We start from the raw sequence: 14,629 nt of genomic DNA on the forward strand, positions 1-14,629 counted from the left end.
TACGGTCGCATCCAGAGGACTGATCTCCACGTCCCACAGTGGGATTCGAACAGGTGATTAACTCCTAACTTTGCAACTCTTGAGCAGACACTCTTACCACTGCGCCAGGCGGGTGACTTTAATTTGTTGGACGACTGAGGTCAACCCCTCGTGCTACTTTTCCCGACAGGGAGGCACAACATACTGTTGATGTTAGGGGTATGCATATTTGCCGGCTGCTCCACTGTTCTGTAAACCATAGCTGCCGACTCGTATAACACAATAAAATTTAGTTTTTTTTGTTTTTATATATTAAGATCTTTAATAAATAAAATTTAAATTGCATTTAAAATAATTATGATAAATCGACAAGAGAGAATCATGTGAATGCAATGATCCGCTATCAACTTTATGTACAAAGATCGGGAAAATTTCCCTTAAAACGCAATTTTGTTTCTAACAAATATCATCCCCGGACTGGAGAGAATATTCTTCATTTCATTTACTGTCTATGCTCTGCACATAGATGTGCCTGTAAATCTTCAATTAATAGTTACAACAACGTCTTTATCTTCAAAAATAAATTCGTATGTGCTTCTGTATCTCTGCATCATAGAGGACAATTTTCAAAGTATCAAAATAAAATGTAAAATTGTGTTTTTTATTTATTAAAATCTTTGACATGGTAAAATGTTTTGTACTTCATATCCCATTAAATTTTATTATTAATGGTTATTTATAAAAAAAAAAATGAATTGTTTTAAATGAAATAAAATTAAATGAACAATAACGTTTTCATCTTCACTTGTAAAGAGGGTTATCAAATCTCAAATTTCAGGAGATAATGATATCGATACAGCAAAAATAATTTATCATTGAGACAAATGCAGGCTGACGTTCTTTTTATATTAATTGTTAGTATAATATTTATACAATGAATTATCGACAGATATTTCCGTTATTTCCCGAGTATATTGAGAGAATGCGAAACGCGCACCATATCTTATTTACCGATAGTCTATTAGTCTATTAATAGAGTTTCTGTCCTTGCGCCAGGTATTTAACTTTTGTCAGTGATTTAATTATTAAAAACTCTATTTGAATATTAATTTATTTGTTATCTATTTTTAATTAATTTTCAGTGCAGTGATTTGAATTTATAAAATTATTATTTTGTTGAGTAAATCTCTAAGATTTATTAAACTGGTTCGTCGAGTAATCTCTTTATACTCACTGTACTGATTCCCTTGTTATGAACTGAACGTGTTCAAGATAGAGATTGAGAGTGATACGTGTTACGGTAAGAATATTGTTAATCTTGTGTTTTATTAAATTTGAATTATACTAAATATTATATCCTTATCGTTAATGTAATAAATACCAGTATCTTGTTTATTTCAATGTAGAGAACATACACGCAGTGTAAAATATTACATGTATGAGTGACCGGTTGTGGCATCGCCATATTTTGATTGTTTGTGTTCAGTTGAATTTCAATTCATATACCGATTAATTCTTTTATTGTTGTTTGTGTGCTCTGTTGGTAATGTGTGTATATATTTATTTGTTTGTTAACTCATTGCCAATTTGATATCTAATTAAAATAAAAGAACCTTTAAAAATAATTTGACTTTAGTCGTTACAATGACAAGGAACACATGGCAAGTGTGACCAGTCGGTAGGGGATGCTTACTCCTTCATGGCACCTGAACCCACTCCATGTTGGCTCGGCTCTTATTTTTTTTTTTGTTAATTGGACTTGAGATCCTGAATGTTATTCGTTATCTTAATATGTTTAATCTATGCTCTTACTAAATTCGTAAATAAAATTAAGTACAAAAATATGACATTTAAAAGAAAAATAAAAAGTCAAAAACATTCGTCACCAACGGCAAAATAAAATGATTGATTGCAAGTTAATTACAAATTTGCATGACAGGACGAGTCATTTAAATACCCCCAACAGTGTGTGAAACGCAAGATTTTCCACAACTTTTGCAAACGGTAGAAGATATTGAATAGAATGTCGATGTTGATATTTTTCGTTTTTTGTCATATTCTCCCCTTACAAGCAGACTCTTCTGGATTAAGACGAGATCCTTCTGTTAAAGGTAGTTGATCGTTCAAAAATAGTTGATCTATCATATATTTGTAAGGTTCATATGTTAATCTACATTGATTTGTGTTTTCTGATCCTTTTTCTTGCTAAGAGATGCACATACGTTGAATCAATATTTTATCTTACTTTATTGAGTACTTTATTACGCAGGTAGGTTAAGGTTACAACCAAATATTCTACTTGCCTATATGATATGACGTCATAGTAAACTATATGACGTGAAGTTTAGAGATAACAATTTCTTATAATCGATATCTAAGATTGATTTGAGGTCGTAAAAATTAATCAAAATATGCAGAGGCATAATACAAACAGAATTTCGTCGTAGTTATCACAGGGGTTAAATACCAAACCCATGACTTCATAACTGTTGATCATGCAGTAGTAGAGTGAAAGTGAAACGTAACGAGAATTCATGTAAACAAACACAAGAAATCGGAGTTTAAAAGCATTTAGAATGAAAATCATGTGTGATTCATGTGGGAATAAAGCTTATGAATAAGGTATGGTAATATACTTGAACAATTTCTTCGTGAAATTAAAGCGGGGGGGGGGGGGTGTTTACTTGCCTATTAGCCTTTCCTCTGTCGTTCGTAACAAATAAGATACAAAAGTTCAACACTACGCCGCACACTTTGAAACTTAATTTTTGTTTCTATCTAAAGTTCTTATTCTATTGTTTTTGGAAAGTGCTGCTAGAATCGTATGGTTTACGGGAATTAATTCATTTTTTTCGATGTTATGAACAAAATGTAAAAATTTTGGGAAGGTTTCGTCAGAAAGTGTTCAATAATTATTTCTGTGATAGGACAGTAGGATTCTAGCAGCACTTTTCATGGTACAGAGTTGTTTTACATAATTATTATTACAAATTGAAATTAATTATTAGTGTTGAACTTTTCACTTTTTCATTAAGGCATATTTCCTTATTATAGATGTCACGTGATGACGTCGTAGTGAAGTGCTTTATGTAGTATAAGTCCCATTGAAGTCTATAGTATGCATAATTATAACAAAAGTTTTATGCTTGACTTTTCCGATTTATTAGTGTTACATAATAATAAAACAAAGTCTTCATTCGCCGAATTCTAGTCCATGTGCTGCCTTAACATACCGGCGTAGCCTTTTAATGTAAAATTGAGAATTTATCTGTTAAAAAAATTGTAGAAAATTAGTCTTACTTAAGGACAGATGATACAATTTTTATCTTTGGAGGAGACGTAATATCATGTCACAAGCATAGAAAAGTTGATAATTCTAAGATTTTTTTCTCCTAAGTACTAGAAAATGAAATTGAATTGGAAAATTTTAGTTACTAATATAAAAAAAATACAAATATTGACAAAACACAATCAATAAAGATTTACAGATGAAAACAATTCTTAGAATATGTAACCTTGGTGCTTAAAGAGTAACATTAACTTTAGAAAAGTATACCAAGTAAGGTGATCTTATCAGGAAAAGCAAAATGGTAAAAAGCAGCCTATATTATACTGCTGAATTTTTGTCATTTTGGTTTTCCTAAAAAGTTCACCTGGCTTGGTATATTTTATATTTCATTTTTAGCTCTAAGGTAACATATTCTGAAATTTGTTTTCACCTGTAAGCCTTTACTGAGTGTGATTTTTGTAAAATTGTTTTTTTTTAAATATTGCTAAATAAATAATATTTTCCCAATCTTTCTCATTTTCCAGTTCTTAAGAGAAAAAATTTCTAAGAATTATCCACTTTTCTAAACTTGTGACACGGTATTAAGTCTCTTCCAAATAAAAAAAAAATGTTTGTATCATCTGTCTTTAAAATAAGGACAACTTTTTTTTTCCTTTCTATCTTTATTATATTTCATACATTTAACCTCCTTGTAAAGTTAGTTCTTTTAAATGAAATGTATTTTAGTTTTACTTCTCAACAGGTTTATAGTTCATTTTTCATTATCCAAGATAATAACTAGGCTTTAATTATAGCAATTACTAAATATAATATTGCACATAACGGTACTCATCAACTAATTTTAAATACTTTTAAGGACCATTTGCTCATGATTGCTTGCGCCAATAATATGCCATGTCTTTAACTAATTTATATATTCAACTTTCGGTCCTTTCTGATATTTAACTGTATTTATCTATATTAAAAAAATAATACGAATTCAGAGCATGTAGAAAGACCTTTTAAATGTACAAGAATAGATATTTTTTTAAACTTGTTGAACATGATTTAAGAAAAAATACAAATTTTCTTCAAAACCTCCTTTTACACAAACAACTTTACAAACGTCAACTTTGTTTACTTATAAAGCAATATACTTTCACCATCTGTATATGGAGTTTATATCTCTCAGTTGATTAGATACGCGATAGCTTGCTATGCATAATACATGTATAATACCTAAAACGAGATTAAATTAATGACTTACAATGTCATAAATTAAGGATATCAGCAGTCTGTTTAAAGTCATCATTTTCTAACATCTATGTTCGAAACAATGACCTTGTCGGCAAATACAATTTATCATTGTGTCGAATACTGTATTGCGTTTATACCAATTGATATTCCATTATTTTTGCACGAATATGAGAACAAATTTTTTCCAGGATATTCTGATCATAATTAATTCACATGGCCGGTTTGACAAGCTTTGCTTGGGAATGTTCACTCCTCCATGGAATCTGATTCCACTTCTGATGGTTTTTCTTCTTTACCATTTACAAACATTATGAAATGTGTTCAAACTAATTAAAGGGTGTGATTCAAAATATGTAATGCAGTAAATTGCTTTCTAAAATTTTTAAATATTTTACTTAGGATGATCCCATCTCATCATTTGGCTTTTGTTGCCAACAATGTGTATAAGTTTTCAACACATAGCAAAATATTCTGGATTGAAACATCTTTGCCGAATTGTAGAATCCGACTTCTCTAAATAAACTCCATGTGTACCTAAAAAGACTAGCGTCATATTTTAGCGGACTAGGCACTAATTCATGGATACCGTCAAAACTCATTTATAAATACAATATATGACATAAATATGCGCAGTGCTAATTCATGATTACGTCAACCCTTCAATGCTTAGTGACTGTGCTAAATTACGAATACGTCAGTTTATGAACTCGTACGCGAGCTGTTCAATAAATAATGTCCTCATAGCTCGCATACAAACAAAGGACGCTTTTCAATTATTTACTCTAAATGAATTGGCATAACATTCTCTTTTAATTTAAACACGTATTCGTAATATTTTTTTATCCAATTTCTGATTGTTTTTTGAATTCATTTTGGGTATGAACATTATTATACTGGAAAATGAAGGATCTTGTAATGTCCTGCACTCGTTTCATCATTCTGGAATTAAGGTGTTTCTCCTAGTCAAAAGTCGAAATATCTGATGAATTTTATTAATATAAAAAAAATATAGCTTTCTTTTATCCCCAAAAAAACTCTTACTCTTCAGGGTGTGCGGATTTTGACATTGTCATGAGAAATTTATTGTGGGTTCCTGATTCTGGTTCCTTCCTCTCATTAACCTTTCGATTTTAAAAGAAAAAAAATCTGCTTTCTAGGCTCTTCCAGAAAATAGACTGCCTCCATGAATACGAATTTGAACAACAAGACCATTAAAAATTAAGAAAACTGCATATAAATCTGTCCTTGTGCTCTTGCAGTTCTTTGCTCTTCTCCGATCTTTTGCGGTTTTTTCAAGTATATCTTATTATAAATTTTGTTTTGAGGGTTTTAAGCAAGAGATTCAAGTTTTACTATTTATTGGAACTTCAAACAAACGTGTATAACAGTTACTAATATTTTTAAATAATTGTTAAGATATTCTTACACACTGTCGTTTTCACTCATTTTTTCAAAACTTATTGTTACTTTTGAGTACTAAGGGTTTTCACTCTCAACCGTTTCTCTGGAACAGTGTGATATACTCCCAAAATAATGTTTATCAAATTTGCTATGTGTCTTAATGTTAATCATACATCACCAGTGATTATTTGTTGAAATTAGGCAAACAGTACATTAATTGATATAATTTTTGTTGGCATGGACAGTACCATTTTTGATGCCCAGTATATAATTTTTATAATTGAAATCCAACTGCTATTTTATCTATAAAACAGACATTGTAAATCTTACATGTTTCAGAGAACATTTCTTTGGGATTCTTAACGAGTTTTACAGCAGATTTCATAAAGCGTTTAATTTCGCTCTAGTTTAGTCATTCTTCACTATTCTTTTTTTAATGCAGTGTCTCGAATAACGCTTGTTTTCCAGCTTCTTACAATGAAACTATGTGATGAAAAGTGGTCACATAAATTGTCATAAATTTATGAAAGATTCAATAATGCAAAAAAGTCAAGCATTATGACATATGATATCTGTAATGAATGTCATACAGTTCAGGACATTATTTATTGAACAACCATCGTACGATATTCATATTTGTAGTTGAAAGGAATTCAAAAATTTGAAGCAATACATGCTTTCATCGCAGCAACCAGACGGTTTATTTGATGTTACTTATGCCAACACTTTCTAACCGGTACTTCATTGTAATTATATTTCTCTTCTCTCTTTGTTCCTGTTTCTTTGTTACTATGTACAATGTATATATTGTGTGTTCATTTTGACCTTGTAAGGGGAGGGCTAGAATAGGCTTTGTCTGCTGCACGATTCCATTCACATTATGTGAATAAAATTTTGTATAAAAATCATTTTTAAATACAATATATGGCAAAAATATGTATGTGTGCTTATTCATGATTACGCCAATTATTTTATACCAAGTTACGAATACGTCAGTTGATGAACACGTACAGTAAACATATTTGTAATTGTCTAGAAATTCATTTAAATGAAGTTACAGAGGAAAGTTTCTTATTAAATACTATTTTGTAGATCTCTCTTTACAATATCATTTGTGAATTTTCTATAGAAAGCAGAGCGACATTCTCGAATTATAAGTATTCTGATGTAAAGCAAGAACTAGACACTGTCAGACTGTTACTTAATCAAGAAACTTTGATCCGAATGTCACAAGAGAAGACATTAAAAGATTTAACCAAAGAGGCCGAGGAATGGAAGGCCATCACTCAGGATAATAAAAACAAAAACGTTCCAGTATCAAGTAAGTGACTGTACATTAATAGGTATGTTTTCCCATGCACCGGACACCTTTTTAATCTCTTCAGTTTTTGGAGAGATATACATTCATGTAAATATCACACCTACTGGCAGATAAATTAATTTTATTTTATACATCCATCTAAGTAAAACGTATTTTTTTTTTATAATATTCAACAATAATAATTACTAGTTACTATTATTGACTTTAGTAAAGAAATAAACTTTTTAGGGATGGCAATCGAATTGCTAATCGGTTACATGTAACCGTAAAAGATTCCGACCGGTTTCCCGGTTAACGTATCAAAATAAACGTTAACTTTTCATGACATTCTTTTTATAAGTAGCTCTATCTGTATACACATAAAGACAGAAAAAGACGATTACAAGTAAGACATTAGAAGTTAAACTTTATTTCTATTAATTAAAATTCTTTGCCTTGATTCTTTCAACAGGTTTATTCCCGGAATGGCTACTCGGAAAAAACAACAAGTAATTATCATACTCAATTAAGGGGCCCTCTTAGGGGTACATGTAGACTTACCTGTATGAATAATCTACCAGAATTTAAATATTTTTAATTCATTCTTTTTTAGCACTAGTATGAAATAAAATTTTGTAGACATAATATTTTAAATAAATAATTCTACAAACACAAAACATGTTAAAACTATAAATTATCTTGAAGTTCTATTGTTTAGTAGCACTGATTTTCACAGTATATATTAAATAGCACTGTTTCACTTTCATTTAACACATATTTACAATATCTACGATTTTTTTTATCTCCATATGTTTCATCACAACTACGGGATCACTATCCACGGTGAAGAAGTTCAGATGCAGAGTCTGTATATTTATTATAAAAATTGAAAGATAAACTTTTTTATAATGATGATTTAAAAAAATGTATTGATAATTAAAAATGATAAATAAATAAATGAATTAGATAAAACAGAACTTTATAGAAACACTTTATTCATCATACATAAATATCTATAATTTTACGAAAAAAAAAATCAGTTGTATCGATTTATTTAAAAGAGTTTGAAAATGTAGCACAAAAAGGGGATAATAAGTAAATCCTCAATCAATACTATTGAATAGCTTGAAAAAAAAATAATTAAAGGTTCAATAAAAATTTTATTTCTCTAAAATCTAAAATCTTAATTTTATCTATTTTATTTATTTATAATCTTTTTATTAAGTATATTTCCTAAAAATTAAAAAAAAAATCTTAATTAAAAATTTCCTGAAAAAAACACTCCTAGTTAAAATAAAATTGAATGAATGTATATGATTTATATAATATTGGTTATCCAGGTAAACACATGTAAGTCTACCCGTACCCCTTAGATGGCCCCTTAATTGAGTGTGATAATTACTTGTTGTTTTTTCCGAGTAGCCATTCGGGGAACACACCTTTCAACAACATGTAATTTTTTCTTGTGGACATGTAACCAGACTATTAATTCATTGACATTTTCAATGCAGGTATCAAACAATTTCATTTTCCATTCTCACAATAATCAAAAATCATTTAGACCGTTGCCCTAATTACAGTGTTTGTTTAATAATTTATTTGGATTGATATAACTGAAAACGACAAATACACTGAAATGGTGCTTAGAATGAATAATTATTATCATTAAAAAATTAAGGAAAGTCGGGTTAACGACACGTTGTTATCAATGATAATTACCTCAACACAAACTGACCAATTACCCCCACGGCCTCCATTCAAAGAGCCATTATTACCTTCCAAATCAGATTTAATAGATCCTTTAAATGCTAAATTATCAACCTTTGTCCAGAGATTTCTTTTTTTAAATGAATTTTACGAAAATTGTGTTCAGTTTTACATTTATTTTATTTTTTCCGACTAACCGATTTTGCTATCTTTCCAAAGAGCAATCGGTTACTAGGTTACATTACAAACTGCCATTCCTAATAATTACATAAAACAATTATTCATATCATCATGATCAGCATCATGAGCTATATATAATATTATCATATATTACAAAAACAAATTGTTGGAAAACATTTGAGAGATACATAGAAGTTTCCATTGATCATTTAACACCTAACACTTCACAAATCTTCACCGAATTGTGGCTGAAAATTGCCTGCTTAGTTTAAATCAACAATGATCATCAAACCAACGAATACAAAATCAGAATAACATTTTACACAACATATTTTGCAGAGTTGTATGTCCAGTCTATAATAAACGAAACTACTGAAGTCCATGCCCAGAGATTAGCAGATGCGTTAAATAAATTGAAATCACTGGAGAGAAAGCTCAAATTATATAGAAAAGAAAATACGGACTTATGGCGGAACAAAATAGAAGGTACACACATGAGGATAGTCCTCAGGTTCTTTTTTCCTTGTGTTTTGACTTTTTAGGCAAGAAAGAAATGTTTTAATTTCGGAACCACAACATATATATACATATATTTTAGGCGGAACTCCGACTTATGTGAGATGGGGTAGAAGTACTTGCAACAATGGATCAAAATTACTTTATGTTGGTAAGAAAAATTTATTTAAAACTGGGTCATTTTACATGATATTGTCCTAAAAATTGGAACTATCTTAATTCATGACTGCCACCCAGTTAAATATGTTTTTATTACTTTGCCAATGATCACGTACTTGTCGCACATTCGTTTATTTATAATATATAATATTATTATACATGTATGTAAATGTACAAAAAACATCTATGTTAAAAACAAGTCATACTATATCAGTGATTGTTCAAAACATTTTGATTTTAAAGCAATTCAAGTCAAATGGATTTTATGTCTCCATATTCCATTACTTTAACATCTTCTGAGTTGCTTTTAAATTATTACAACTCTTGCAAATAGATTGACAAAATATTCTCACTAAGATAAATTCCATGTATGATTTCATTAATAAATCATGAGATTCATGGGTATTTAAATGCTAATACAATCATTTAGGATTTCATACTACCTGCATATATTTCGTGTGAATTTCATCTATTCGCTGAAAGAATTTTTTGTAACTAAATATTTAAAATAGTAAATGAAATGCTGAAATAATTTTCTAAGTAAATTTATTATATACCTAATGTGTATCACTCAATTTTACTGTTGAATTTACGCTATCACGTGACGTCGTGATCCGATTTTCCGGATCACCAACATGTTGTTTTCTGAATCCATATCACCACTCTCTGAAACTGATGACGTAGTACGCAGAAATATGACGTTATTTTTCTTGCGCGTTAAAAAAGTCCCTTGTTATTATGCTTTGTTTTATGGATAAATGTTATGCAATTGATCTCTTAAGTTTTCTATTGCTATATTTTGCTACTTATAAGGGGGTATATAATAAATTTATCATTATAACAGAAACTTGATCCGAAGAGCCGTATCACGTCTCGTTGACAGGCGCGGATCATCAGATCAAACTCGACGCTTCGCGTCTCGTTAGATCTGATGATCCGCGCCTGTCAACGAGACGTGATACGACCCTTCGAATCAAGTTACTGTTATAATAATAATAATTATATATATATATATATATATATATATATATATATATATATATATATATATATATATATATATATATATATATATATATATATATATATATATATATATATATATATATATATATATCGTATGGATGTGCCGACTATCATTTAACAGATAATGGAAAAACTGTAGAATTTTCTACACAGTATTTCTATATCGATCGTTTAAACAAAACAATTCAAGTAATAATTAGAGCTTTATTGTTTACTGTTGTTATACTAACATAGGTCAAGCTGGTGGAACATTTTACAATTCAAAGGGAGGGGCCGCTAACCCATTGTGTCTCACATATGATGTTTTGTGGGGATACCGAACAAAATCCCCACATTCTGCCAGATTGCATGGTGCTGAGTACGAAACCAACTTTTGGGGACCAAACTTTGATGACACGGACGTCCCCTGCGCAGTCTGTCAACTAAAAATAAGTACACACGTACTCATGATTCCCGGAAGAAATAAGTGTCTTAAGGGATGGACAGAAGAATATCACGGATATCTATCATCAGAAACTCACTCTGGTGACAGATCACGGGGATTCTACACGTGCGTAGACGAGAGCCCCGAGCAGATTAAAGGAGGTTCAGGAAATGCTAATGGTTTCCTGTTTTACGATGTGGTGGCCAAATGTGGAAGTTTGAAATGTCCTCCGTATATTAACAACAAACCAATTACATGTGTTGTCTGCTCACAATGATAACAAACATCGTTGTAAGCCTTCAATTTGGCTATTCAAGTTTGTGACTGTAGAACAAGTCTTTCTTCTGCAGTTTCCATTGAACTCTAATTTATTTCATCCCCCCCTTTGTCTTTCTAGATTTAGATTCATTTTAGTGTTCATTAACGAAGCCAAAGCTAATTGGAAATTACGAAAAAGGTATGATAAAAAATTTTGATTCTTGGAAATAAATTTGTATGTATTATGCTAAGAAAAATTAGAATGTAATTTTGTTACCTTGCCTTTATTGTAGTCAAATGGGGGCACTTTCAATATATGGACCATTTTTCGTGTTTTTATACACAATTATATACTAAAACTCCACACAAAAACAAAGTAATAGACAAATTAAAAGAAAAAATAAGTGGTGAAATGTTTTGATTTTCACATATATCATGCAATTTGCACCCGTCTATTTAAATATGAAAAGAAAAAAGGAGGTAGCCTTTATTGCAGTGAAAGGGGGTCATATCAAAACACAAAAATAGGACTTATTTTATCCAACTAGATATTTTTTTTTAAGTTACGATAGGCTTACATAATATCAACAAACGATTGTAGTACGTATTAGTTTCTAAAAATTAAATCATTTTTACATTATGACATAATTTGCTCTTTATGCTCAATAAAAAATGATGAGAATAGATACTTCAACATGTTCGAGTAGAAAGACTAAAATCGTTTATTTTTGGTCGCAGTGCTGGTTTTTTCTAACTCACAAACTGAAATAAAACAAAATAAAATTAATGAATATTTACCAAGAAATTGTTACTTCAAAATAAACAATGTTTCAAAAATATATATTTTCTTAAAACATGTAAGTAAAAAAATGCCAGAATGAGCCAGCTTTCAACAAACATAGTCTATTATAGAGAAAGATCAGCGAAACATTTTAGCGCAATTTGACGTCATTTTAATTGTGACGTTATTGTATTCCATTGTGACGACAGTTCAGGGTACTGTGACGTGCCTGAGTCGACGCTGCGTTAAAACGTATGCGCAGATCAAGTAGATCGGGCCTCGTTAATTATTTATTGTAGAGTGTTATGTATATGACTAAAAAAAATCTTTAGTCATTTTGCAGTTTTTGTTGTTCAAAATTATTTATCTAAAAACTGAATTATCTGAGGAAATCATGACAGCAAGCATTGGACGCTTGTGGTCAATGGACAGGGATTACTTACTTCTCTATTGCACTTGATTAAAAACCCTCGTGAATTTTGATGGCCCATGCTTGCTTTTCTCAAGATCTGTATTGTGTCAATGGACATTTGAGCATCATTGTTGTTGTTTTTCTTGATTTTTAATGCTTTTACATATCAAATTTTAACTCTATACGAGGTGATAAGGTATATTGCTTTTGTTACATAAATAACGGTAGTTAACAAAAGAAAAATGGAAGTCATATAGTATATAATATTTTGTTCATGAAGGATAATTCCTTATAAAATTTTTAATAGAAAATCAATGCGTCAAAATCTATGTACAAAGAGAGAGTCAAATAAAATAAAAGAATAGATAAGAAAATTCTGTAATTTCTCAACAGTTATTGGTAACAATTTCACATATACTTAATTATTCCATAAATGCACTGAAAATTGTTCTCTGAAATATAAATAAAATTATAGTATTGATGTACCGTCACAGTACCACTAATGATGAAACAAGCCCAAAGTTTAACATTTTTATTCAAATGTTAGACATACTGTACATTAATGATTAAAAAATATTGATAAAATTGGAAAAATTAAGGTTATTGATACAATTGCAAATTTACATAAAAATTCTGACAATGAAAACAAAATAAAACCAAATTTTTGGTGACTAAAATGTTATTTTTCAAGGATCAACTCAATAATTTTTAGAATTTATTTGATTTAATGTGGTTTACGATTGTTTTTGTAAAATAAATAATGTTTTTTAACTCCTTATTTACACGTATAACTATAAAATGATTACGTTTTTCAGTATAACAGGTCGAGGAAACTACCTTATATGGATATTGTTTCGATTGCGCACAGAGGTGCTCACAACAAACAATGGTTCAATCCAGTGAATGAGCCGAAAAGTATGATGGTCTACTACATGTTTATTTTTATTACAAACACGTGGGTCAGGAAAATAAATTAGGGACGCAATTTCAAATGACTGCAGGGAAGTCAGCTCACAATTTTTTGAAATGTATTTATGAAAAATACAAAGATGAGGTAATAATTCAGATTCGCAATGCTCACATTAACAAACAAAGTCAGTTTTCCTTGCTCAATAGAACTTAGAAATACCACTCACAAAGTCTTCAGAAGTAAATAAGACTCAAGTTTTTATCTCGATATTCGTTAATTTGCCATGTAAAAGGTTAAACTTATTCAATTGTTGCCCAGTCATCTGTTACTAGAAATCAAAATTGTATTTCATTAACAACAAAAAACAAAAACTTAATTTGCCTTTTATTTATTTTTTACCTGTTATATATAAATCCTTCATCACCTGCATACGGAGTATTTATATCTCAGTTGATTCGATACGCAAGAGCATGCTCTACGTATGAACAATTTCTTAAACGAGGTAAATTATTGACAAGCAAGTTGATGAAACAAGAATATCAACAGTCTCGTTTAAAGTCATCATTTCGTAAATTCTATGGTCGATACAATGACCTTGTCAGCAAATACAATTTATCATTGAATGAAATGCTGACTGACGTTTTTCATACCAATTGTTAGTCCATTATTTATACACTGAATTGACCACGGATTTTTTCCGTTTTTTCCTGATTATGACAACGAGCACACGGCGGGTGTGACCGGTCGGCAGGGGATGCTCACTCCTCCATGGCACCTGATCCCACCTCTGATGTTTCGGAGGTCCGTGTTTGCTCTGCTCTTATTTTGTATATTTGTTTAATGGACGTTGAGATTGAATACTGTTCGTTATTTCCATATCCTTCCTCATGCACATTGATCATAGAACGAGAGCAGCATATATTTCGAAATTTTTAACGTTGTAATCATTGACAGTACGTGAGTATACCCTAAAGTTGATTGTTTTTGGACTAAGGAATATGTACGTGATATTGACTTTTCACTGACAGTACAGCACAGAGAAAGCTGTCAA

At 30.3% G+C, this 14,629-nt stretch overlaps 1 protein-coding gene across 1 annotated transcript; it reads left to right on the top strand.

Annotated features, from left to right (window-relative positions):
* The first annotated feature begins 1,231 nt into the window (after positions 1-1,231).
* Positions 1,232-11,663, top strand: LOC134257804 (short-chain collagen C4-like). Its single transcript, XM_062740408.1, has 5 exons — positions 1,232-1,279; positions 7,035-7,226; positions 9,432-9,578; positions 9,691-9,759; positions 11,028-11,663. The coding sequence occupies exons 2-5, from the start codon at positions 7,130-7,132 to the stop codon at positions 11,492-11,494; spliced, it is 780 nt and encodes a 259-aa protein (XP_062596392.1). The 5' UTR covers positions 1,232-1,279; positions 7,035-7,129; the 3' UTR covers positions 11,495-11,663.
* Positions 11,664-14,629: the final 2,966 nt, after the last annotated feature.

This window comes from Saccostrea cucullata, unplaced genomic scaffold (genome assembly GCF_032062105.1).
Source record: "Saccostrea cucullata isolate Sc308-1 unplaced genomic scaffold, CSIRO_AGI_Scuc_v1 ctg1175, whole genome shotgun sequence".
NCBI classification, from domain to species: Eukaryota; Metazoa; Mollusca; class Bivalvia; order Ostreida; family Ostreidae; genus Saccostrea; species Saccostrea cuccullata.